At 38.9% G+C, this 23,547-nt stretch overlaps 1 protein-coding gene across 4 annotated transcripts in view; it reads right to left on the bottom strand.

Annotated features, from left to right (window-relative positions):
• Window positions 1-23,547, bottom strand: part of myo18ab (myosin XVIIIA b) — a 114,397-nt gene that overhangs the window by 16,232 nt on the left and 74,618 nt on the right. For all 4 annotated transcript variants that reach the window (XM_083886751.1, XM_083886750.1, XM_083886748.1 and 1 more), the window contains exons 25-39: window positions 19,364-19,507; window positions 18,594-18,683; window positions 18,217-18,336; window positions 16,623-16,734; window positions 15,795-15,922; window positions 15,337-15,491; window positions 14,309-14,432; window positions 12,164-12,271; window positions 11,967-12,059; window positions 9,912-10,022; window positions 9,099-9,203; window positions 8,106-8,252; window positions 7,373-7,486; window positions 3,282-3,398; window positions 2,353-2,436 (exon numbers count right to left, since the gene is read on the bottom strand). In XM_083886751.1, the coding sequence (XP_083742877.1) occupies window positions 2,353-2,436; window positions 3,282-3,398; window positions 7,373-7,486; window positions 8,106-8,252; window positions 9,099-9,203; window positions 9,912-10,022; window positions 11,967-12,059; window positions 12,164-12,271; window positions 14,309-14,432; window positions 15,337-15,491; window positions 15,795-15,922; window positions 16,623-16,734; window positions 18,217-18,336; window positions 18,594-18,683; window positions 19,364-19,507 (1,752 nt within the window). The remainder of the gene's footprint in view (window positions 1-2,352; window positions 2,437-3,281; window positions 3,399-7,372; window positions 7,487-8,105; window positions 8,253-9,098; window positions 9,204-9,911; window positions 10,023-11,966; window positions 12,060-12,163; window positions 12,272-14,308; window positions 14,433-15,336; window positions 15,492-15,794; window positions 15,923-16,622; window positions 16,735-18,216; window positions 18,337-18,593; window positions 18,684-19,363; window positions 19,508-23,547) is intronic.

Consider the following 23,547-nt stretch of genomic DNA (forward strand, 5'->3'; position numbering starts at 1 on the left):
GGGGTTCACTACTTTTCAGCCTTCATATGTTAAAACTGTCATCACCAAACTCTGCATATCTTTGGATCCTGATGACTTGAGGCTCCTGTATTCCAGCAGAAAATGCATCTCCTCTCCTTTATCATTTTTCATTACCCAGTTATCCAACTAAAACAAAGTGTTTTGGATATTTGATGCTCTGACACTTTGGATTAGCTAAATTATATAAAGTTTGCCAATTGCATCCTCCCCACTTCCATTGTTTATGCTCAGCCAGGCGAACCAAATCATTAACATTATTTAGAAATATAGCTTTCTTTATTATGTTGAGACAAAACCATTAAAAATAAGCCAAAAATATATAAATGGTTCAAGGTTATAAATTCTTGAAAATAATGTTTAATTAAAAGCTTAATTCATATTGGAAGAGAATTAGAACAGACAAGACAACATGTCCTCGAAATAATTCCTGAGATGAAATATAGATATTGCCATTTTATAGGAAGGAAACCTGTGAAACAGATCTGCTCTCTAGCTGAAGGATTTTCTCTTTGTCTCTAGACATGTGCCCTTAAACAGAGGTCTCAGATGGTGTGTGGACGGGTCATGCAAAGACAAAATATCCCCCCGAGAATTCCTCCTCCCCTCCACTGGGTTTGATTTGTCAGGTACAGCTGTGTCTGACAGAGAAAAATACTCATTCAGCAATAGTCATTACAAGGATGACAGCACTAGCATGTTCTGCTTTATTGCTTGTCTGAGTTGGGAAACTAAGTTGGCCATCTTTGTCACATATTGCAAGCGCCAGTCCTGCTTGAATGACACATCAATTACATCAAGGGTTGTATATATTTTTTGCAAAGGAAACAAGCGATGGCAGCGCTGCACATTTTACACAGCTTTTGTAAATGGAACTTTTTAAAGGACAATACACTAGTGGCAACTTCAACTTCTCAGTTGACATTAGATAATCATAACAACTAACAACAATTACTAATCGGAGTTCTACAGGCAGTAACTGATCTAATTATAGATATGGTATATCTGCAGAAAATCCATCAAAATCTTTCCAATTTCCCAGCACTTCATATCTGAAAAATGGTCAATTTAATCTTTCTTGAAGAAAAGACTAAAAACAAAAAAACACATGGCTACTGTTCTTGAAACGTTTTAAATCAGTCATGACCCTTGTCTTAAATGGTAAGAATTCTCAATGCAGAGGCAGACATCAATCATTCTGAACCATATGAACAAAGACAGACACTTCAGGCTTGGGCCTCTCAAATCTTAATAGTCATAAATTGTGTCAAGACTGAGTGAAGGTTCAATTTGATCCTAATTTAGCTACAGACGTATCATTATGTATTGTATTTCAAGTTCCTACAAGTCCAAGGGCGGAGGGAGTTTTGTTGGAAGAATAACCAAAGGCACAAAGACACTGTGAAGAACTCCTTTCTTGTCACTACCAAGTGCTTGTTAGTTGCTGTGTCTACTATTAAAGTGGAACTTGTAATTACAACATGAGAAGCCATGTACAATATATACAGAACTCTATAAATATTGAGTTAATATGTCGAGAATATAATGGGGAGAGTTCAAATGATATTGTACCATGAACATGGTGAACAAAATCAGGCAGACCCAAAGAGAGGCTCCATGATGCCACTCTTTGCTCAAGAAATCTCTGTACTCTAATATTTATTTACATCGGTAACTTATGTTTGGACCATTAACTGTGATGTGTCTCGCTCATGTCTGCAATGGCTGTGGACGACTTAGAGTAAAACACTCAAATGTCTATTTTCCTTGTTCAATTGCCCTCCTTTCAGTGTATATCACAGCATTTGTTGGGAACGTACAGTTCCAATTTATCAATTAGATACCACTGAGACATTATTACATCTTACTGAACAAACAAATTAAAGGTTTTCTTCTTAGCATCTATCAGAAGTTCCACAGTGAAATAACCTCAGGGCTTAACACTAGCTCAGTAGTGTAACACTGGTGTGTCTCAGGGGTTAGTGTGGGTCACACTACTCCCCGGGCTACATGGTGAAGTGGCCTGGAGAAGACACCCAAAGTGCTACATATACAGACGATGCCCTGTATCAATGTGTGGGTGTGAACCGCTGCGTAAAGTGCTTTGAGTGGAACACTGTAAATAAAACACGAATCCAAACACAGATCATTTAGCATGAGTCCTGCTGGTTTCCTCTGACCTCTGCTTTTTGAATCTGACCTGTGAAAGGGTTGAACTCCTACTCTTTGTTGCTTCACTGCTTTCTTGTGTTTTCAAATGCTTTTAGACGCACAGCAAAGCTCAACTATCTGGCTTTCAGATGTATATGCCAGTAGCAGAAAGGCAGCATCTACCTTCTCCTGAATCTCCTGCTTCTCCTTGAGGGCCTCCTCCAGCTGGGCTTGTAGGTCACTGATCTGAGCCAAGTTCTGGGCTGACTGTGTTCAAAAAAACAACATGGGGGGGTCAGGAATCAGAATGAATGACATTAAATAAATGGACATTAAATAAATAAATCAAATGCCAAACTATAAAAGATACAAAGCAGATCCAGTAAAACATGATGGCATCACAGTGACATTATCAGGACAAATAAATCTGGATTTTTTTTTTTTAAAGTCTTATGATGGCAAATCAATACATTTCAGTTCAATGTGACCTGTGTGAAATGTCAAGACCCAAGTGCTTTTTTTTCACAGCAGATGAAGCACTCTACCAGACCCAGTCCCACTGGGAATTGTGCTGTTTAGACAGAAAGGATGAATTCATTTGGAGCCACTGGAACAAAATCACTCATCATATCACTCATCGCCCATCAGGAACGGAAGCACCGCCACTCCACTTTCATTTCCACTTTCTGCTCATCTGTCTGTGCAACCACATTCATATTAGTGTGGGAGACTCACTGGGCAGAGAAGGGTGGTGTTAAAACAATTCTAAGAAAAGCACTGATGCTGGGATTGTTACCTTTTCCAAATTAAATGTGGATTGATTTTTAGCATGACATTGTGGTGAACAATGGAAGTCTGAAGTCATAATATTGGCACACAGCCTTTTGAACCATGTAACTTCTGTATTAACAATTCAACTGTGAGTTCCAGTTAGAAAAAGTAATTAATGCAATGTTATGTCTGTATATCCATTATTAACTAAACATATCAAGGAATCATTAAATGAATAAACCCTCACAAGGAAATGGAAGTATTAATTAGCAAATGTAATCTTCAGGTTTAATTATTCCAGTAAGGCATTGATATGAAAGTGACAGAGGGGAAAAGCAGACCTGTGCCACGGCAGCCTTGTGTTTCTTCATCAGCTCGTTGAGGTCCTCCTGGTCCTCCTCCATCCTGGACTGCAGGTCATTCTTCTCCCTCTGGAAACGACTAAGCTGCTCCTCCAGCTGAAGGAGAGACGGCAAAACAAAAATCGTGTCAAAATGCACCTTTCTTAATACAGTATGTCTGTGATTGAGCAAAGTAACATCTGTTTATTGCAATCATGGAGGATAAAACTAAAAGGTACTCTGCATGATCGAGCATGAAATATGCTTAGACATGTGCATCGATCACGGTGTAGTGCATTGTTTGGAGTCAGGCATCGAACCACTCTGCAAAAGAGACACGCAATATAATTTATTACAACGCACCATATTAGAAAAGAGCTGATTGTCATAAACTGTACAGCTCCGTATAAACTTAGAAAGCATTAAAGGAGTTTTAGGTGATTCTTTACTTGTCCAGAATTTACAATTACACTTGATATAGTATACGTTTATCAACAGCACATAAACAATATTAATGCTTCATATACTGTATATCAACTTTAATTGGAGGCAGCAGCAATTAAGCAGAAGGGGAAAGAGGGGTACACTGACAGGAAACATTCGTATTTTAAATTATCCAGAAGATAAAACCTTCAGACAAGTCTTGTAATATTTATTTTAGCTGACGCATGACACAGAGACTGGATAAAAATGTATCACGTCCCTTACTAATCCCTTACTACACTAAGTTTGTGTAATGCAGAAGAAAATCTGTGAAATGGACTGTTAAAACAAAAAAGCAATAATCAAGTGTAATAACATAGATGTTATCTATTGGTTACTATATTCTTTTGTACATTTTCTGTATATTGCATGTCGTAGGACCACAACAGAATTATTATTATTATTTTTTTTTATTTTTTTTTTCCAAATGACAATATATTTATGTGAATAATGCCTTTCAGGAACAGTAAAAGGTCTTATTCTTCGCACAGCATGTCCACACACACAGGAGAACGAGTTTTAGTCGACCGCCTCATAAATGTTTCATGAGATTAATATGCTTATATTTTATTCTGTACTGTGGTGATTTCTATTTCTAAAGTTAATTAAAAGTGATACATGAAACAGTTTGCCAATATATTGTTGTGGCTAGTAATCGTAATAATGAGGCGATAGGGCAGTACAGAGGCAGAGGATCTGCTGTGGCAATCCCTAATTAATCATTATTAAATTATTGATATTATTGATTATCATCATCCTGTTTGACTCATTTCCCATTTATCCTTTGTTTTAATTTTTTAATATAACTTTATGGAGGAGAGGCATTTCTCGGATAAGAGCATTTATAGAATCTGAACTCCAAAACCCCATGATCACAGGGCACAACAGAGGCTATCGAGGGTCCCACTAATCACAAACAGTGACTGCCTCTTTCCTTCAGCTGAGAGACGGAATTGTGCTTGAGTAATTCTATTTCAGTAATGACAGGTTTATAGTACAACAGATTGAGAGTGAGAGAGGGTTAGGTGGTGCAGGGAAATGGATTAATAAATTATCACTAATGTGACTGTATGAAAACGCTAATGAACCCTCAAACAAGCATACTCAGGGGTCAGGGACAAAAAAAGAGCTCACACTGTGGCATCATGTTACTTAAAATCACTCTCTTAGAATCAAACTTGGAAACATGGATTTGGATTATGAAGGGTAATTGAATTCATTTATACGTCTCAATTTCCCCTTTTTAAATCCCTCAACCTCAATGAGTTCAAAAGCCGCTCCAGCTCTGACCATCAAGGAAAAATATGACGGTTACTTGAGAAAAAAAAAAGAAAAGGAAAAAGTCAAAACAAAAACAAATATTGCAGTCGGTAGCATCAAACTGTCATTTAACACGTTTAACAATAGGCTGTCAGCACAATCTCAACTCAATTATGTGGAATGGTTCATGTTTTTCCACTCAGACACTGAGGCTCTCTGCAGAAAAGAAAAGCTTTCGAGACAATTTTCTCAAAACATTGTCATTATGCCAAGAGAGTGGTGGAAGAATGGCAAACACGGTGGGCAATCTGAATTCGCATGACTTTATCGTTAGCACGGCGAGTGATCTATCAGAAAAGAAAAAAAAAAAAGAAGAAAAATCACAGTAACTACATCCATCATTAATTCTCTCAGCCGTTTACCTTCCCAGCAGTGTTCATTGTGCAGCACAGGTCAACACCAAAGGCATCATTTTAAAACAAACACCTCTGCGATACTCCCTTTTTAATGGACCCGACATTTTGTGAAAAACTTCATGTCTGTAGATGAATTTTCTAATCAAAGTCTAATATAGAAACATAAAAATGATGATGGAGATGGGCCACATACCTTCTACATAATGTTATATGACGTTAATGGGACATAAGTGGGTGACGCATGCCAAAGAACGTAGTCTCACATTATGTGAATGCAGATGAATCACAATCATCTGCTCAGGCAGATTAAACACATATGATTGCTTGCTGAATGAAGTCAGTTGTGTGGTATGTCGTTGTTTAAAGTTATGGTATTTGGACTTGGGGGTTTTGAGTTCCACCATCATTAAAAACCTTCCTTCCCTCTTCCTTCCTATTCAATGCACAGGCTGTACACTGAATGTGATGGTTTCTGTGTAATAACCAGGGATCAGGGCTACAAAAATGTTTCTATTTATTTTCACGGCAATATCAAATGCACCAATCACAGGAAATAGAGCAGGTCATCTTCTTTGTTTGCGGTTTGATAACTGGCTCTTCCAGCCTGCCAGCCGATGTTGTTCTTAACCCCATATTTCTCCTGGGGGTTGTGCTAGCAGCATGTGATGAAGGTGTGAAGAAGTGTGAATGAGTACATGGCAAATCTACATTGTAAAGTGCTTTAAATGGTTGTTAGACTCAAGATAATTCACCTCGTTTTTGCGTCAAGAAGTGTAGTGATTACCGGGACATCTGTGGTAGTTTCTGCGTAATAACCGTGAATACTTCACTTTGGTTTGGTTTCACATTAAACTAACCTTTAACGGGTATAATGATTTGAACACGTGGTAAAACATTTAAATTCAATTCAGTTTTGTTTGTATAAAGCCATATCATAACATGCATTATCTCAAGGCACTTAACCTATTATAGGGAGAAACCAAACAGATCACACTATAAACAGGCACTTGGCAATAGTGAAGAGAAAAAAACAGGACGGAAATTCAACAGAGCCCAACTCGGAGTGGGCAGGCTGTCTTCCTCAGCTAGATGTGCAATCACTATACTTCTAAATGGAAAATGGAAAAATGGACTGTATTTAGTATACTGTTTAGCACTTTTTTTGACAGCCACTTTAATTGCTTTAGACTACTAGACTATGTTTTTTTTTTTTCATTCAGTGTGCCGATACACCCTTTACTGACTCTTTGTCCGAGGGTGAAGGTAGACAAATTATCCATCCCTCAGTAGAGAGAGTAAGACTGGGGGTAAATTAATAGAGGGGGGGTACATGTGGGTGTGAAGAATGAAAAAGGCTGTGAGAACGACTCCTAGGAACCACATTGCCATGGGAACAGAGCTTGGATTGAAAAATGTCAAAGTCAAAAAGCACAAAAAAAAAGTAAAGGTCACAGTAGAGACTAGAAGAAAGGAAAAGAAGTAGGGAAGAGAAACAAATTCAGAAAGAATAAAATGTGCATTTTTGCAAGGAAATACGAAGGCAACCATCACACTGCACTCCACCCTCTACCAGAAAATGAAGCACAGTGGGAGTAAGAGGATGAGCTGTGAGGGAACAGATGTGTCCTATAACCCCTTATCTCTGGCTGAAGGCAACGCCTTGACATATCTACTGCTGCCCTCCTACCACCACAGATGGCACAGCCTTATAAAATCCTCAAAGTACAACCTACTTGAACACCAGTGACGATCATTTCCAAGTGCTGTGACAGCTTTAGCTTCTTCCTCCTGTTCAACAACGACACGCCATAAACTTGACCATAAACTAGACCATAAACTAGATCTAAACTGCCACCTGTAGTGGCATCAGACCAGGAGACAGAATGGGATTTTGAGAGGGTGAGAGGTTGAGATCCAGAGAGATGTACTGACCGCCTGCTTTGTTTTGGAGATGTCCTCCATCTGGACGTGTAGGTCTTCGATTTCCACCTCCATGGACTTGCGAGCCTTAACTGCAGCTGCACAGGTGAACTCTGACTCCTCCAGCTGCAACGGACACAGGAAATGTATCAGATCAGCAGCCTCAGAGTAAATCAAGCTGGATGTGCCATCGTTGCAGCAAAGACACATGATGATCAAAGCAGATGTTTGAGGAATTCTAATTCTTTAAATAATCTCAGTTAGGCATTACTCTTGAACTTGCTTGGTCCGATTGTGTCCATTTGAATATCTATCACAAAGTTACACACTTCTCAAAACTCAAACTCACCAAATTTACATAGGGCAAGGACAGAGGTTCAGGTGCAGAGGCTCCATCTCCCTTATTACAAGTCAGTGAGTCATCAACATGATTCAGAAGCTCATTTTAAAGCTGCCGTCAGTGAAATATTGAAGTAAAAATACATGCTATGTAAACAGCACTATAAGCATTTGCTCATTTTAACCATTGGCCCTTACCACTTGAACTCAGTTACAAAGAGTAGTGATTAAAATCCACACCGATATTCCATATCATGTAAGTGATACAATACGTGATCATATAAGAGACATGGTTCTCCCTGCCTTATGAGTTATGGTTGTTTGTCAATAAATAAAACCCCCACCTCTTCATCAGAAGCCTTTTTGAAGTGATGTAGGTGATAAAATGGTGTTGTCATGGCTGTACCTGATTCTTGAGCTGGGCGATCTCCCGCTTGCTGGGTGCGTTGTTCTTTATGTGGTCCAACATGATTTGAGCGTCGGCCAGCAGAGCTTTGGTTCTCTTCAGGTCTTTCCTCAAACGCTTCTCAGTCTCCATGTCACCACTTCTCACCTGAAAAACAGGGCACAAATTTTGCTGATGGCACAAATACAGTGTATCAAGGAGACGACTGAATTTCTTTCACCAGTTTGAGACCAACTCATTCAAATTTGAACCTAAGACATTTTGGATTATTTAACAAAGATACAGTATATTTTATAACCATGTTACTGATATAAACTAACAGATGTGTTCTACATCATCTCATGTTTTATTAAAAATGCGGATTTATTACGTATACTCAAATTTATACAGAAAAAAAACTTTTTACAACTTACACCTAAGTAAGCAGTTTTCATGTAAAATGATTTTGAAATACCTGATCAGCCCAAGATTATTTATTTTGTTGGTATTTGTAGCTGTAGTTGTTAAAACTCAGCCTCAATCAGCCTGACTTCATCGATGCTGGTGCCTCACTAGTTGTGTGATTCATTGAGCATAAATTACTCTCTCATCTACAGAGCATCCCCCACATATCCAGCACCTAGAGAGCAGTGATGCTGGAGCTTTAGCACAAATTACATCATTAATATTCTGTTCCTATCCAACTCCAAATGTACTCGCACACAGGTCAAGCCTGGTTAGAACATGTCAGGCGATTAAAAAAAAACTTTTCCCTTCAATCTGAAATTCAGAAAGACAGAGTGATCTGCTTTATGTTCTAAGATTGTGCGTGGAGTAGCTCAGTGGTTAAGACCGCTGCAGAAGACATCATGGTCACAAGATCAACTCCACCCCTGGCTGTTGTACTCAATTGTAAGTCGCTTTGGACAAAAGCATTGGCTAAATGACATGTAATGTAATCGTGGCCTGGCTCCAACAGGACCGGATCCATCTCACTGTATCTGCTGTATTTACCTTGTCCTGTGCCGACAGAAGCTTCGACTCCAGCTCTCTCTTCTCTTTCAGCACCTTGTGCTTCTCGCTGTACTCTTCTTCAAGCTGGACTTCCATTTGCTTCAGCTAAACATTCAAACACGCACAAAAACAGGCACACAGATATGAGTAAAATCGGAATTATTTCTGATCACATACTAATAAATAACGTGAAGTGGTGTACATAAAACAGTACACAATTATTGTGATAACTGGCATAAAGTAAGAGAGTAATGTGAAGTAAGACTTTTAATGTGATGTCATAACTTTTGCCTTCATGTCTCTCTTGGTCCTGTATATGCTTTCCTCTAAATATTTTAAAATGTGGTACAGTTACTTAATTTTAAAAGTAATTGTACCAGATTTTAAGATATAATGCTTACATCTTATGGTCACATTGGCTCTAAAAATGGAATAATTATAACCTTGGTTGTTTTTATATATCCCCTTCATTTACACATTCACAAGTCTCCGTCATTAATTCATACATCACTGCATAAATGTCACGGAAAGACACTTTGTGTATTCACAAGCTTGGAAAAAGCTCAGTATGCATTGGCTAATGAGGCATGGGTTGTAGAGAGAGTAACAAAACTACAAAGGCACTTAAGAAATGATATAAGTGAAGAAAACTTCTGTGTCTGAATGAAGATCTTTCAGAGTTATTAAAAATAATTGGTCATAATTTTGACAATTCCTAGTACTAGCATTAATTATAAATACATAATAGCAAACATATATATACATGTTGAATACAGAAAATAGGAACCTATTGTATGTGAAATAAACTTTCACCTTCTTGCTGCACGACTGTCTGATCTCTTCCACCTCGTCATCTTTGCTCTCGATGTCCTTGGAATGGGTCTGGCGCAGGCGCTCCATCTCCATCTCCAGACGCAGCTTGGCCTGAAAGAAAAACAGACATTATACGCGCTGCAATGACTAATGGGTTGAAAGAACAACTGGGATTGAATGAACCTTTACAGAAACTTGCAGGATTTGCCAAATTGCCTTCTCGCTTCTGGCAATAAAAATGTCAGGATTAACGTTGGCAAGACAAGGAACAATTCCTCTCAAACCCAAAGAGGCAGACGCTTTGTCACAATAATAAAATTAAGAGCAGGATGTGAAACTACTGTGCGAGGAGAGTGAAATAACCACTTTGTCTGGGTTATTGAACTTCGTTCTGAGACAACGCTGCAAAAATCGGCAAACTTCTCATCTACTATCTACTTCTTCCGACTGTCTGACCTCATTGTATGAATACACTGTTATGGTAGCGTGTCTGTTCTGTAAAGCAAACTGTGCGTTTGTCTGCGCTTTAATCCTTTAACCAACTGGCTCGATGGCTGTTAACACATCTCCAAACACAGACAGATTATTTTCGTCAGTTGGAAAGAGCTACAAGAACAGTAATACTTTAATTAACCCTGAACACAAGTAAACAAATAAAATATTCATCAGCACAGTGCTGTCTAATTTAAAAATCCCAGCACTAAAAGGACGGTTTGTTAGTGTCTCTGTGGAGCTCAGAGAAAACATTGGACTGACTCATATAACCATGGTGAGCTATTATGTAGATGGTGTTAAAAATTGACAGAAAAGTGTTGTGATGATGGCAATTTAGGCCGAGCAGAAATAGCATGTCAACATATCATCACTTCACACAACCAGTTCTCCTGTCTCATGGGGGAAATTTCACCCTCTTTAACTGCTAAATGTCCCACTCTCACCTCTGTGGATAAAACAGACAACATATGTGTTGCAGTACAGCACTGAGAAAGAGGTGAGAGCAAACCTAACAACAAATGTGTTAGACAAAGCTAAATGATGAGCTAAACCTCAAACTGCCGCATTGTCTCCACAGCCATTCCATCTCATACTGTATATCGTCATTGTAAAATGTCACTGTCACTACAGCTCTGCAATAATCAATTATCTTTTTTTTTACCATTAAAAAAATGTGTGACACTAGTGGAACAACCCACAGACACCTTTCATCGACACCACACTTTCTTTTTCAGGTCTAAAAAAACTGATATTTATCTTTTTGACTAGGGTTGGGGAAAATGTCATTAATATTGACATATATCATTGCCCTGATGCAATATGGTTTTCAATATTCAGTAAGAAATGGCCTAATCTAACTTCCTGCCAATTTAATTCACTAGCATTTATCCCAGGAATGACTGTAACATGAACAGACGTTAACAAGTTGAACCAGATGTTGACAGCAGGATATTGGCAGACAGCAGTAAAAACAAGGTAATTCCTGCACTGTACCTTTTGAGGAGCAGTTTGTGCATATGAGTTTATCAGGCAGATATTGAGATGAATTCTTGTGATGATATATTTTACAAAACTGCTGTACTGTGATATTATCGTTGTTGTGGGCCACATCACTGTATCACATCACAGAGCTTCCAAACTTCAAGAGGTTTGAGGTCCTTAAAAATTCTAAAACACTTCAAATGCTCGTGCCCAGATCTGTACATGAGCAAGAATGTAGCACAGCACTGAAGTAAATAAATAACACTGTAATTAAAATATTCCGGTTTGCCATTTTGGCCTTATATGCGTTTACAAATAAATATAGGTCATACAGCATAGGTCTTTAAATTGTCAAATCACATTCTATTAGAAATACTTTACTATGATTTGATTTATAATGATTTTCCTCTGGGCAAAGAATATGTTTTGAAGACTTTTGTGAGGGGCTGTGGCCCACCTTTCGGCCAATCAGTGGACCACAGCCCACATTGGGAAAAACAAGCTTATTGTGTCATATTGTGAATTACCCTGTGATTCTCAGCACTGTTATTATTGTTGCCGTCAGAGAATAGTCTGTACCTGTTCTAACATCTGAATGTTTCCGGCCTGCTCATCCAGCTCCTCTTCCTGGTCTTTCACCTTGGCCTCCATGTCTCGAAGCTGCTTCTTCACCTGCATAATAAAGTAATAATAATAACAACAACAACGTTACCGAATATGACACAAAAAAATATCCATCAAAGAAAATAAAGAGGATGAAAAGAAAGGAAGGAGACCTTGGCCAGCGATGCTTCATCTTTGGATTCCTGGGAGTTGAGGTCCTGCAGCTCGGCTTCCAGCTGGTCCAACTTCAGGTTGAGTGCACACACCTCCAAGTCTTTGTCCTGCAGGACAGATGGTTACAGTCATACAGTGGTCACACGGAACAAGTACACACACCTAACTTTAAACGAGACGAGGGAAAGCTGAGCAAATGGTTCCTCAGCTCTGCAGGTAGCTCCTCTCACACACACAAACTCATTTTCACAATTTCCATTCTTAATTACAAACTCCTGCTGTGCAGACACGCACAGTTCAAATCTGCACACCTGCAGACCTCCATTAGATTTGCACCTTTGTACAGAGTAATTAGCAGTTATTAAATTACACAGAGGAACATGTGCAGGATGTAAAGATTCTTAAAGTTAGAGCATGATTCCACCCTGACGCCTAATGTGACATCTTAGTATTAAGTTGTTCGAGTCACAAAATGAATCAGCTGGAGTCCTGATGGTGCCATAACTCTCTAGTATTATGTTGTCATCTACTGACTTCATGATGATGTTACAATAAGAGATATATATATATATATATTTTTTTTTTTTATGTTTAACTATAAGATTCACAAGCTATACTTTTTTTCTTTTGGACAAAGAAGCATCTCTGACTTCATTTAAAATACAACTACACCAAACCCCTAGCTTGTATAACCATTTTAAATGATGATCTTTTGATGATGATCTCTTTATTTCTGTTCTGGTTATTATTTAACTTTTTGGATTTTGCTACACCATTCCATTTTGGATTTTTAACTTTTTACTTTGTGTTTTTGAAGTTAATCTCAAATCCACTCTCAGAAGTCATTATCATAGCCAATTGTATTATAAATCATGCTGCGCTCATGGTGTTGTCTGGCCAAAAAGCCTATACGATACACAAGTGATACACTTGGTCAGAGCTCCTCAAGGAGCCTCTCCGCTCTCTGTCTTTCATGACTGTGGATGTCGCATTTCAGGGTGGGTGGAGTGAGGACAGGAGGAATAAAGAGAACACAGTTCACACACATGTGGCTATGAGGTTGTCAGCTGACTTGCTCTACTGTGTTAACCAGCCATTGTGAAGGCATATAACAAATATACACAGCCTTTTCTAATTGTATAGATAAGTGTTCAAGTTAATGGATGGGAAAAGAGAATAAGACAGATAGACAGACCTTAAGTAATACAAAATAAACATTTATTTGGGCGCTTAGATTTTTCTTCTTCTCTTCTCTCATTATGGTCATGGAAGACTTGAGTGGCTAAAAGTATGGGGCGTCAAATTACTCTCAAGTTCAGAACACTGGGGATTTGGTATGTTTTGTTTGTTTTGTATCATAATGATAATCCATCAATTCAATTTGCATTTGATTTTCGTTATTCGACACTGGTGTTTGTTCGTTTGGGTTCTGGCTTGTTGGAAAACAATTTGAGCAATCCTCCGAAGTAACTTTGTGTGAGCAATGCCTTACCCTTAATTAATTGATGTCTGAAAATCTAATTTAAGCTCATAGCCTGTTTTCACACAGATTCTTCAGAGTTCCAAATGAACAGTTCCACAGTCACACATGACCAGAGAAAAACATTCTTCTTAATATAATTCCCTGTTAACTATAAATTGCACCATGCTGCTGTCCAGTTTTCATGTAAGTGATAGGACTGAACAATTCATTGTTTTTAAACCAAAACCTCAAAGAAAAATGAAAATTAGCAAATTGCAAAGGCTGTGTTTCAGGATGAAATGTACATTTGGAACTGAGAATAAACAGTGAACATCAAAATTAAGGTTCAAGAAAAATAGTCCTATATTATGATAAACCCAAATCCTTCAGCCCTAATTTATGAATCCTATGAGCATGAATAAATTATCCCAGTGCAACATAAGACATAATCTTCCAGCAATGAGCATGCTATAGGTATAATAATCTAAATTAAACTAAATGGATTAAAATATTCTGCTCCTGGACATTTATTATATTAGCAATTTTAATAAACTATAATTGATTTGTCTCTTCAAAACAGGCTGACTGTAAAGCTTGTTAGTCCTTTCACACATAAGACTGTATTTCAATACAGACATCGTTTCAAAGTGTGGTGACACAAACTGGACAAACCAACACAAACCTCCAGCTGCTGTCGGAGGCTGAAAGCCTCTCCGGTCAGCATGTCTTTCTCCCGGGCAAGTTTCTCCCTCAGACTCTTCTCCCTCTGCACCTCCTCCTGAGCACCACTAAGCTCACTGTCGAACCTAAACACAATTAAACACACACACACACGGAGGGTCACAGGATCCACTGATTAACACTGTCCAAACACTAATGAAGTGAAGCTACTGTTACTCTGATGAGATATGAATTAAAGGGGAAATTCACCAGTGTGAAAGGTCACAATAGAAACAAGGATCAAATCTTGTAAAATGTGCCAAGCTGGTCACAAAGGAAATTATGTGTCTGTGTTAACAACACACACTCAAACAGGTACGCAGGAGAGCAAATGACCTATGGAGACTTCTACACAGTAGATCTTGTTTTTACAGTTGTTACTACAGCTACTCAGTGAGTGGGAACCTGGGATGTAACAATATATTGATCTGGATCAATATTGTAAAAAAATATTATGTTTGTAATTTAAAGCTGGCTTTAAGCTTGGCTTAAATTGTCTTTGCCACTAGAAGAGGGTTTTCATGTCAAAATAATAACTAATAACTGCCATATCCCACAACAATGAAGAGACAAACATTCACCTTATAATCTGACATGAAAAACAGCCCAGTTCTAAGCCCAAGTTCTTATGATGGCTCAACACCAGCTTTCTGGTTTCTTGCTATGTCTTTATAACAGTGATCAGACAGGAATCATTGGGGATGTGAACGTTATCAGTCGACTTTTTTAAATGGATTTTGAATCAAAACTGAACCCAAATATATTGTAGCTGCCTTTTGTGAGATTATACTGAATTGTACTGAAAACTATTTCTGCAGAAAAACTCTTCACACGGAAGATATTCATTCATTCATCTATATATAAATAAATATCATAACATGATGAAACAGTTGAGCTACCCCCTTTGTGTGATATTATGTCAGAGTGAGGTAAGACCGGTGTTTGAGGTTTATGTTTCATTTACAGACTTTTGAGTGTGTTTGCACTGACTTCCTCTGCTTTTTCTCCAGGTCATGGTTGCGGCTCTGTTGGCCTTCCAGGTGGAGTTTGGTGTCCTGGAGTTCTGACGTCAGTCGCTGGGCTTTCTTCTTCAGCTGCTGCACATTTCGCTGGGACTCCTCGTTATCTGCCTGCAGGTCACTGATCTGCACAATCACACAGACAGATCATATTTGTTTTGTACATTGTACAATGTGCAAAAACCCTTTCCTGAAGAAAGGGTTTTTCAAGGGTTCTTGGTAACAGTAATGGTTCCAGTAAGAAACATTTTGATCCAGAGAACCCTTTAAAACCCCTTTCCTGAATAAAGGATTGTAATGCATTGTACATTACACAGGTAGTAGAGTGGTATGGTGCTGATTTTTGGAGAAGTGACATGATGGCTAAATAAACAGCTTTAAAAGTGGGAAGCATGTATGAGTGAAACTCTCTGCAGTGCGTCCACGTACCCTCCTCTCCAGCTGCCGCTTGTTCTGCTGCTCCACCTCCAGCTTGTCATCAAACTCCTGCTGCAGTCTCTTCTTGGTGAACTCAATCTCCCTGATGGCTCGCTCATACTTCAGCCTCCACTCTCCTCCTGTCACATCAGCATGTTTACAGTCTTCCCTTCTTTCATGTGCTAATGTGCTTCATTAAAGTAACATTCACTTTTCAATACATATGACACAGCTCAAAATAGAACTCATTTGCAGGGGAAGATTTCAAGACAACTGAGTTCATCTGCATAACATGCACACGTTTAATGCAAATGAAGAAAACAGTGGAAAACATTATGACTCATAATATCCTGAACACTCTGGGTGCAATTTGTTTTACAATGGTTTTCATGTATTTTTATACATGAACCCAAATCAAGACGACGAAGCCTGCTGGGTTATTTCCTCCACCCATTAAAGTGTATTTTTTAAAAGACATTTTTAGACAGACAAATGTATAACTAAAAATAAATAGAGTTTAATAACACTCCTTTTTTTTAGAAACAGCAGGATAAATGAAGCCACATACTGTTTGTCAGTTTTGGTGCCATCTGTCTGTCTCTGTGTGTCAGCCTTTTTTGCATAAACGTCCAGTCCAATTTGAATTACATTTTGTGAAGGGGTGGGGCATGTAAAAAGCTTTTCCCTCTGATATGGTTTATTCTTAGAATATTTAACATGTGGATCAAAATAAACACTATGAACGAATTGTAGTGCCCTTCAGAAATAGTATGTTATAATTTAGCAGTATCAGTGATGTAAAGAGCTGAGGAAAGGTCTGGTACAGAACGAGTATCTGACCTGAGTCATCATCATCCATCTCTCCATTGAGTTCAGAAGCCCGAATTAGTCGAGCCTCCATCACCTCCATCTCCATGGACTCCATCTGTTTGTTCATAGTGTCAAACTTGCCCTGGTGGACATGAGAAATTACACATTTATTAATAACAGTGTGAACACATCTGTCTCCATAGATTGAATCAGAAAAGCTTCAGGAGGAAAGGAGTGTTAAGTCAGTGTAAAACAGAAAATGAAACCGCACTACGGTTGGTCGATGGAAAAACACATCAGCTATTGGCGATTGGTTGAGTCTTTTTTTTTTCTTCTCTGGCTAATATAATGATCCGTCTCCATCTGAAGTCAGCGCTATGAATAATTAACCTGTCAAACACAATTCAAAGGGGGCCCAGTCCCTGACTCTGTTTGCTGGCTTTCCCTGCAGAAAAAGTCTGGGACCCATCGCTGCAGTTGATTTATTTGTTACAGGAGTGATACTCCTGTGAATCAGTCAATACCTTAGTGAATCAAAGCTCTGTTATACTGAGGAAAGAAGTGAGGAATTTGGTTTGCTGCTCTCTAATAGGCACTGTGTAATGGTCAATACCAATTATCCAGCAAGTCTAATAGAGTACATCTCAACAACACTCCTTTGAGATAGATTTATTGGCTTTCTCAGATAATGTCATCAGATGATAAATCAGCATACTGGAGAACTTGCTTAGTGCGCATACAGCAGGAAGCTGGAGCGTGAACCGTTTTAACATAGGTCTTTTTTTGTGGATTCCGAATGCATAAGATATGCATTTGCCAAGCTTTTTCATGAAGATAAGCCTCCCATTGGAGAGAAGAGTAAGACAAGACAGGCACAATAACACACCACCATAACCATTATCAGTCATTAGAAGTGTATCAGGGGTCACATTTACACCTGGCATTATCATGCATCATGGATGCGTCTCCTGTAAGCACTTGTGATCAGATCTAACTTCAAGTTCTGCTAATTTTACCCTCGCTGTGAATATAGTTTGACTAGTTTGACTGTATAGATGTGTGTTGTCAGTGCATTTTTGTGATTAGTCTGTCTATCTGCGTTAGAATAAATATAAGAGACAGAAGGAACTGTGTGAAACAATGCACTTACTATGTTGCTGTACCATGAAATAGGATTTCAACGCCTTAAAAAAAGAAATTGAGTTGATCGGTATTGATTTTGAGCATAGCTTAACACTTTGGGTCTATTCCACTACACTATGCCTTTCTTCTTTCCTCCTCTGTGTCAACAACCATATTGCCCCTGCATGAAAATTCTTTCTTTTCTAAAAGCTAAGCCACTTACAGCCCCTCAATGTATTTTTCCAAGCATTGACTGGAAGAATTTCTCAAAAAGGATCATCAGTCAAAATGTCAAAAACTGAATCAAGTGGATCAAGGGAGCAGGGGGAGGACAGTGATGAAGAAATGGCCTGACAATATGATTTCAAAATTGTAGCCATCAGTGTGAGATTGTGTGCGCATGCGTGTGTGTGTGTGTGTGTGTGTGTGTGTGTGTGTGTGTGTGTGTGTGTGTGTGTGTGTGTGTGTGTGCGTGCGTGTATGTGCATGTTCATGTCTCTACCTGCAGGTCCTTCATATCCCTCTCCAGACGCAGTCTCTCAGAAGTTTCTGTCTCCAGCAGCTGGGAGGCTGACTCCCCAGTGTTTCTCTCATCAGCCAGCTCTGATGACATCTCTGTGATCTAATTCAACACACACATACATGCACACGTGATATATCGTAATTTATATTGAGTAAAAAATGTTTAATAACAATTTGTGAGGTTGCTGCATACATGATACTACATAATTTGGCCATCTTTTTTCAATATTTTATTTACCTACACAGATTTCAAAACATCTCATGTCTTTTTATGAAAATATTTACAATTCGATGTATTTTCAGACACAAGCTAAATCCTCTTTTGGTCACATGTGTTTTATTTTTGTGTGTGTTTACCCGGCTCTCAAGACGGTCACTGTTGAGTCTCAGCTCATTCCTCTCTTTCTCCACCTTCTCCAGTTTCTGCTTCAGCTGCTGGATCTCCTCCTGAAGATGATTAGACAAGAGATTAGTGTCAGAACACCACATTCGCGAGGTTACAGTACATAAAGCTTATTACACAACATTTCAACTAAATATTACCATGATTGTGCCAAGTTATAGAGGTATACTTGGTGTTACCAAGCTTCCTGCTACCTCTGAAATCTAACTGTCTGATATGACGACATATTTCATTATCTAAGAAATACTCAAAGTAGCAAACCTTCTGAGAGACAGAATGAGCAAAAATCAAGGAATTTTGCAAACATGGACTGAATTAATTCTGGGGGGAAATAATTTGCTATGTCTTTTATTCCCACGAAAAGTTATTTCAAGCCTATGAATTCTTAAGTTGCGACTTGAACGAAAATAGTACTACTTTACTTGGTATTTCCTTTGTGTGTGTATGTTTTTTTATACGTTTATAATATATTTACAGGTATTACTAATTTATGATGTTAACTTTTTTTTTTTTAGTTTGTATTAAGTATTTATTATGAAATACTGTTTTTGTTGTATTGAAACATAAACATTGACTTTGTGAAGTTGGTGGAGTTGCTTTTAGGCTTTGGGTTATGATGAGTTAAGGGTTAGGCTAAGGGGGTAGGGAATGCAGTATGATGGGTTCTCACAAAGAGTGGTGTGGAAAGCCATGTATGTGTATGTGTGTGTGTGTGTATACGCACATCTTTTCCACGGATCTGCTCCTCGGTGAGCTGCACCTCGATCAGAGGTCTGACGGTGGTGAAGAGCTTCCACCATGGCCAGTGTTTGACACCACGATTCTTTTTGATGTTCTTCTGGATGCAGCGGATGGCCAAATTCTGGATCTGTCGCACAAAACACAAAGTGCAGCAACATGAAGCAGAGGAAGAACAAGCGATGCAACACTGCTGCTATTTTTGAAGTGCTGTGCTGCATTTCTGTTGTAACCAAACCGACTTCCAACAATATGGAACTCAATCTCTTACTGTAACACAAATGTCCAGATTATTGAAAATGTGTGATAACGGAATAAAGAAAATACTTTTCATTTATATCCACGTGCGTAGGATTAGGTCACCACTGAGGATGCACTGTTGTCAAGGACAGAGTCAAGTTATCTTCAATCACCACCGAGAGACATTAGTGCAAATCTGTTTTTTTTTTTCCAGCAGAGCACAATCACTTGCATGTAACACATTACGGATAACTACCTTGATACAACCCCACTTCAAATATCCCAATCATCCCTTGAAGTAAGTCTCCTCTACAGAAACAGACGCATAACATCATCATTGAATAGAGGATTTACCAGCACACACCAGCCCTTTATGACTACACAAAGCTAAAATCATCGGCCTTTCTGCCCACTTTGGCATTTGTACAGTCGTGGATTCACTGACGGCTGTTTATCAGACACTCTGCAAATGTTTCAAGCAAACACCAAACACCAGTGTTATACCTGCAGCTTGTTGAAGAGGCATCAAGAGAAATTTTCTCTAACTGCAGGTTATCTGGAAAGCCATTCATAACACACAAGTGGGACAGATTGCATTCTACAATAAGGGTTGGTGTGACTGACAAATAATGGTACTCAAAGAGAGTTTACAGGATTTTTTCCCCCCCCATAAATGGTTCATATGTGACTGAGAATATCTATTTATTGTTAGTCTCTGATTAGGTCATTGGGTGATTTTCAATTATCATTATGATACTAATGACGTGGAGTTTCTGTAATATCTGCCTATATCACAAAATCTGTTGACGGTTGTAAACATAAAATGATATTGTCTGCCATGTTATGCAGTTTATATAGACCAACTCACAAAAACAACAAAAATGTCATAAAACATTATATGATCGTCAAATTACAGTCAAGAAGGACACAAGTTTAAATCCCAGTTAAACCGAGGCATTTTCTGTGTGGAATTTGTATTTTCTCCCTGTGTTTACTAGATCGAATACAAATAGAACTTGGAAGGTTGTAATAGGTTTCAAAACCTGTCTTGGTCGGGTGAGAAAAAAACAAAAACACTAGAATATGTTTCTTTTTTCTTCTTTATTCTTCGAAACTAGTTAAACATCTTTACAGTATGGCACCCCTACAATTAAGATCACTGCTGAAGTATAAAAAAACTATACATAAATCTAAAAAGGGTTAGATTTTTATAATGTGCAATTCAAAGAACCCCTGAAGACTTACAGCATCTCTTCTCACTGGCTTTTATTACTAGTTAGATTAGACAACTTGGCCTCACTGCACAGTCATGGACTATTATAATTTACTTTTCTCTTGTTCTATGATTTCATCCTCTGCTAATTGTTCTCTCCCTATCTCTCGTACACCCCTGCTCTCTCTCCTGTCTCCCTTCCTCTCCCCTCCTCATTTGGCCCCATCTTTCCTTGTGCTTTTTCTTCTGTTTGGTTTTATTATAGAGACTTAGGGCCTGATTTACTAACGCTTTGCGCATGCAAAAACGTGTGCAAACTGGATTGATCTACTAACAGGTCTTACGAGGACTGCGTCCCTCAGACGGGCAAAATAGCACTCGAAACCCATTTAGCGTTCTTGCCTTAATGCATATGTAATATGGGGCGTTTACACGAAATGTTGCGTGCGATGGGAGGAGAAAATGTAAATATGTTATTTTAGCACGCGCAAAGGGATTTATCAAACCTGAAACTGATTGCGGTGTTTATTTTTGCGTCTATATTTAGCACGTTTGAAAGGCAGTTCTCAACTGCACGCACATGGCTGCGGTTCCACACATGAACCACAGCCATGTGCTTCTGTCTCTGAGAAATCCATAAACCTTTTTGTACTTTTTGTAAATCAGGAAATTACGCTTTTCCAGAGCATGTTCAACTACGCGTTCACAGATGACGCACATTCATTTCTTATTTGGTATATCTGAATAAATTAAATATATATATCCAGGGGAGAAATGCGTGTTTGTACTGCTATGGGCTTACCTTGGTCTGCACCTTGTGGTTCAAGGAGGGGTCGTACCTATGTTCCCCGGTTAAGACCGGAGGAACAAGGAACCCCGCTTTACCTTAATGGGTCCAGCTCTAACCTGGTCTACTCTCGGTGCACGGCGAAGCGCAGGCGACACAGTGCGCAAACGTCACCAAAACCTCGCAGGCAGGTTTCCACAGTTCCAGACACATTTAAATGCAATAAATAATCACAACAATCACTATTTAATGCAACTATCTGAATCAGCTATAGATATATCATCTATATTGATTGTTCCGTCGCCTCCGACGTCAGATCAAAGGCTGTTGGCACGCGTAATGGAAACCTGACTGAATGAACACAGATGAAACCAGGGACGGACTGGGACTAAAAAGCCGTTGTGATGAGCCGCTTTGTTTATTTATTTACTTATTGACAAAAAAGTCACTCATCCATTGAAAGTAGACCTATGTGTAATCTTGAGAGAAACAGCAGAGCGCTCCCTGGCAGCTGTCAGTGAGCTGCAGGTGAGTCAGGAGGAGAGCGCAGCACCTTTTTTTTTTTTTTTACGGCAACATCGTTGCCATAGTTCATAGTTTTCTTTGTTTGATACGTCATGATGGAGCTGTCCTTCATACCGACGCATGATTAAAATAATAATAATATAAAAGGTCCTATGGACCCGGGGAACAAGGATGTCATATCCCTAGATCCCAGTTATCTGCTCATCGCAGAACGTCAGCTGTACCTTCTGTTCAGTGGCTTCAAATTTTATTCTGCGCTTCCGTTGAGTCTGCTCTTTCTTCATGTTGACAACCCTTGACTAGCGCAAAATCCTCATTTAAATAGGGCGGTCTTAACCACTTCTGCGCCTGTAGTCAATTGCGGTTGCAATCTTAGTAGTTCACCCGCAAACTGTAATCCAGTAACAGGCGCAGTCTTTAAGCTCGCGCACGCAATTTAGCGCTCCCTATTTGGAATCTTAGTAAATCAGGCCCTAAGTGTGTTCTTTGAAGCCCATTTTATTGTTGTACTGTTTTGTATTGTTCTTTGCTGTTGGTTCATGTACCCTCTTTCTCTCTCTCCGTTTCCTACTATTTATTTATATTGTAACATAATATTTGTTGTTTGTTTGATTGTTGATATGTCTGTCATCTCTCCTTGTTACTCCCTATCTCTATCTTCTAGTCAGTGCACCCATTTCCTGGTGTCCAGAGCTGCATCAGGACTCATTCTGACATTCAGTGTACTTAACCAGGTTACTAGTGTGATTGGAGAATGTGATTTCATGCACTGTGGTAACCAGGTTCTGAAATTCTGCCTTTAGGAAACTATTTAATTAGATTCGGTGTTGACTGGCAGTGGAATCCCTGATGCTCTTCCACTCTCAACTATTCCCCGCGAGAAGAAAGAGAAAGAGACGGAGGAGAGAGACTGCAGGGCCTCAAAGCAACCAGAGGATTTCTCTCTATTTGTCTATTCCCGCATGGCGAGGCATAGTCTCTCTTTCTCCCAGCTTTGCAACTTTTTTCATTCTCCTTCTCATTTATTTTCTGGAGTGCTTTGAACGCTGCTCCCCTGGGCAGAAGGGACGACTTGGAAGGAAACAGGGGTGGTACCCTGGGGCAGGCAAACAGACGAGATGGAGTACCAAACTAATTGAATTTGTGTAGTAATATAAAGAAGGCATAAGTGTATTTAAATCGACCGCTCAATGTGGATGTTTATCAGTGACAAAAAATATGAGTCAGAGTTAAATAAATTAAAGTTTTAGTCTTTAAATCTAGGGTCTGTAATCTGTTTATGAAATCTTATTTGTTGAAATCCTCTTCACATACTGACAGCGATCAATAAATAGATAACGTTTTCTGAAGCCCTCACAGTACTGTACAAATACAACCAATTATATTGTTCAGACCACATGGAATG

The sequence above is a fragment of the Microchirus variegatus genome (genome assembly GCF_963457635.1).
Source record: "Microchirus variegatus genome assembly, chromosome: 3".
Taxonomy (NCBI): Eukaryota; Metazoa; Chordata; class Actinopteri; order Pleuronectiformes; family Soleidae; genus Microchirus; species Microchirus variegatus.